Genomic DNA, 4046 nt, shown 5'->3' on the forward strand with positions numbered 1-4046 from the left:
ATGGATGTATATATATACGTATGTTTATGCATATATATATATATATATATATAGATGAACACATACGCGTGAACGAATGGACTACTGTACTTTATTTTTTGATATGTGCGCGAGAGTTCAAACAACATTATATCTAGCTATTTCTGCCCCCTATCTTTTGTTGAGATCCGCATACAATCGAACGTTGAGGTAGATTGCAAGAGGGAGAGGGCCGTGCTCGAAGAGCTTAATGTTTGTATATATATCTATACCTCACCAAGCGCTTCGTTGCTTATAGAGTTGCGCTTCAGTTTATTTCCAGCGCTATATCTCTGACTTGGAAAATACACAAGTTGCACTTTGTGAGCCCGTGATGCGTATGTCGAGGTCTATCGTTGACTAATTTCTCTTGCTTCGTCGATTCTTGCCACCGCTAAGTTGGGGCTTACTACAGCCAATTTGGCTACAAGATGACCTGCGAGCTGTGTAGAAAACTAGGGATTGCCGCGCAAATATAATGTACGACCCGGTTCCATGTCACGCGCTTCATCACGCGATTGTGAGTGGTCGGATGTTCTGTTAATAACTGGACTGCCGGTTGATTATAATTGCGCTGTGGCGCGCCCACTCTTTGGCCGACAAGGCCGTTCATCACGGTCATAGGTATGAACTTAATCCCGGATGTAGGTGGAAGTGAAATGATTGGTCGGTGCTGGGTCTGCTTGCCGTGCTTGTGGAGCATTGTAAGAGAAATGGCCTAGATTAGCGGCTACTTAATAACATTTCTAATATATTAAGTATTGACTTTTTCGGAGGGAGCATTGAATTGAATGGATCAAGACGGGCGGGAAAAGGGGTGGTGGTGGTTTGATATACTTCAGTCTCCTATCGTACACATGAATGGATCGCATAGCTCACATCATATGTCCACTTTCTAGGTGAGGGGTTTGTCAGTGCCACCCAGCGACTACTAAATACCATCAGCAAAATTTCTGTGCACCCGTCATTCAAGAGGCCTAAATACTTGAATGTAAATAAATAAAAAATCCAATGCGATGAGCGACACTCTTGCTCTGTTTGGATCAACAATTCAACATCCAACTGATCTGAACAATGTCTGACGCTTATTTTAGAGTATTCTTGCCCAACTTAAAACATAACTTCACTTGAGATTCATCATACGTCCGTCGGCGTCGGGGCAGACTCTCGTGAATTCCTTTTTTTTAAATGACAAAAACAAAAAATAACATGCAGTATGGAAATATGTAAATACGGCCTGCGCCGTTGCTTTCACCGTTCACGCTGTACTATTTTTTTAAAACAAATAAATAAATTATACCTTTTATATATATATATATATACGGGTAATATTTTGGCTTTTATGCTCGTCTGGTTTAACCGTCCGAGTCGTATCATACGTATGCAATCGTGCAAGAGTAAAGAGTTAATACAAGGAATTTATATTTTTATCTAAGATAAATCCTGTATTTTACTGGCTTCTATTTATATATTGTTACTTATAGGGGTCTTTTATCGTTCACAGAGTCCAGTCATCAGTCTCAGACTTCAACACAGTCACATTCATCAAAGTCACTGCCTCACGAGAGTTACGGAGTCTTCAGTGCTAGAGAGTGATGAGTAGTGTCTGTAGACTGTAAATAGAAATTGTCACCACTACTTTGTTTTTATTTATTTTTAAACATTTTTGTAGTGTATTCTATTTTACATAAAAAAACTCATAAATACATAGCCTCTATGTACGTACAGTCCTTTAAATATTTTATAAATAATATATATATACATTTACTGAATTATGTTTTGTTTGTTTTTTTATAAGAAAAAAGAAAGGAGGAAAATACCAAACTGATGACTGATGACTGCAGTGATGAACTGATGACTGACGCAGTGATGACTGATGAGTGATGTACAGAATCACTAGCTCCCTACAGATGCCAAATGAATCGTAGTAGAGTGTACTATGACTTCCTGTGGCTGTAACTAAATATGTGTATTTATAAAGTGCAGTGTGGAGTGTATATAGACTGTAGTGAGTGGACTGTGAACTATAGACTGGAAAACTAGTTCGCTATAACAATATATAATGACAATATTATATATATATATATATATATATATATATATATATATGACAGACAGAGCGTGTATATATTTCAAAGGGCAGACGCCATACAGTCATACACTATGTATGTACTTTATATATATACCGAGTAGACTAGAGAGAGACTTATATTACTAGTTGAGAGAGAGACATATTACTAGTTGAGGGAGAGTGTTATATAGGACTGTAGGGCGCGGGCTGTGGATTTGGACTGTGGACTGTGAACTGTGAAGTGTGATTAAAAACTCACATAGTGTGAACGTATAAATATTCACTGTTGCAGTCTTGCAGTGTTAAGCGACTCTTGTATTCTCCTTTTTCTAAAACATATTTTTTGTCGTTTGAATTTAAGAAAAGACAGAGAAGGAGCTCACATATTGTTTGTTTAACGATGTTAAAAAATAAAAAATAAAAAATAGGAAGACGCCGTGCACAAAAAAAAGAAAAGAAGTCGACATACCCTTCAATAATCATACAAAGTCCAAAGACGACCTATTTACAGTTTGTTAAGAAAAATAAAAACAGCCTTCTAGAAATGAAACAATAAAGTTAACAAATCTGAGTATCAGACTGTCACACACACAAATAAGGCCGATAAGGCGATGACATCTGACGAAGAATCGCACCATTCCTGTAAATACTGGGGGTTCAGCGTTTGCATCAAAATTTGGATTTTTCATGTGTAATTTTCAGGAAAAAGGCTATTTATCGCTATGTAAATATTGTAATTAGCTTGTTTATTTATTTATTTATGAACTTTTTTCGTTTTGTGTTTTTTTTTGGGTTTGTTGTATTTACAAAAATAAACCAAATCGACACAAACCAAACAAAAAAATAATAATAAATGCCCCCCTGCCTTCAATCACAATGTATTTATGTAAATATTATTACCTATTGTTATTTCAAAAAAAAAATAATTCCTGTATCTGCTTTTCATCAAAATTCTCTCTCTCTCTACTACTCTGAGAGTCTCTCCTGAGGCGTGTAAAGATTGATCGGTAATGGTATCCAATTATCCATGTCTCACTCATTAGGCTCAGCATTAGAAGTTACATGTTCACTACGTAACACAAGCATTGGCCTTTAATTGTCAGTTAGGTTGTACGCATGAAACGCGTAGTTAAGTTTTAGTGCAAGATATTTCACATACATATCAATGATATACATGGTAGTGGCACCCTATATACACAACAATGCCCTGCTAAGCCTTTGAAAGACTGATAGTTGCTGATTCTGTTTCACATACTATACAATACAGTACTTTATTTTCTATATTTAAACAGATATCGTAGACATAGTACATAGTACGTAATACATATTACACATGGGTCCAGCAATTTCAGCAAGCCTTTGGTGCGTAGGTCTACCATATATGTTGTTGTTATGTATATGTACAAACGTAGTGGAAGGGCAACAAGTAACTGAGGAACTGAAGCAATTGTTGGCACCCGGGTATGCGGTCAACTTCGACGGCGTGGATGATTTCTTCGCGTTTGGGGCCACGCACGGAGCCCATTTTCCGAACGAGACATTCTATGATGGGTCATACACATGTTGGTATGACTAGGATTTTAGTTATCTTGTTGTATGTGTGCTATAAGAACAGTTATCGTATTGTATGTGAGCTATAAGAATGTGCAACATGATATTGTTGTTCATACGGATCAGTTAGACTTGATTGCTCTACAAGTATTTTGTTATTCAGTTCAGTGTTTTTTTTCATTTCCCTGAGCGTTACCATTCGTGTGCAGTGTACCATTGATAAGTCTTCTTGGGTTTGCGTTTCCGTCCTATATTCAAATGATAACAAGCTATCAAAATAAATTATAGAGATCACTATCGGTTATAGCAAATGAACATAGCTATTTTTCATGTATATTCCAGCTTGCGCATTCATAGATTTCAAATCTGCTGAACATTTTTAGACCCATAATAGATATATATTTAT

The 4046-nt window shown here is 36.6% G+C and overlaps 1 protein-coding gene across 1 annotated transcript; it reads left to right on the forward strand.

Moving 5' to 3' along the window:
- Window positions 1-3501: 3501 nt before the first annotated feature.
- SARC_10186 (hypothetical protein) lies at window positions 3502-3665 on the forward strand (the record flags this gene model as incomplete). Its single annotated transcript, XM_014295779.1, has 1 exon — window positions 3502-3665. A coding segment is annotated over one exon (164 nt), but the record flags the coding sequence as incomplete, so codon positions are not given.
- Between the last annotated feature and the right edge of the window lie 381 nt (window positions 3666-4046).

The sequence above is a fragment of the Sphaeroforma arctica genome (assembly GCF_001186125.1).
Source record: "Sphaeroforma arctica JP610 unplaced genomic scaffold supercont1.1164, whole genome shotgun sequence".
NCBI lineage: Eukaryota > Ichthyosporea > Ichthyophonida > Sphaeroforma > Sphaeroforma arctica.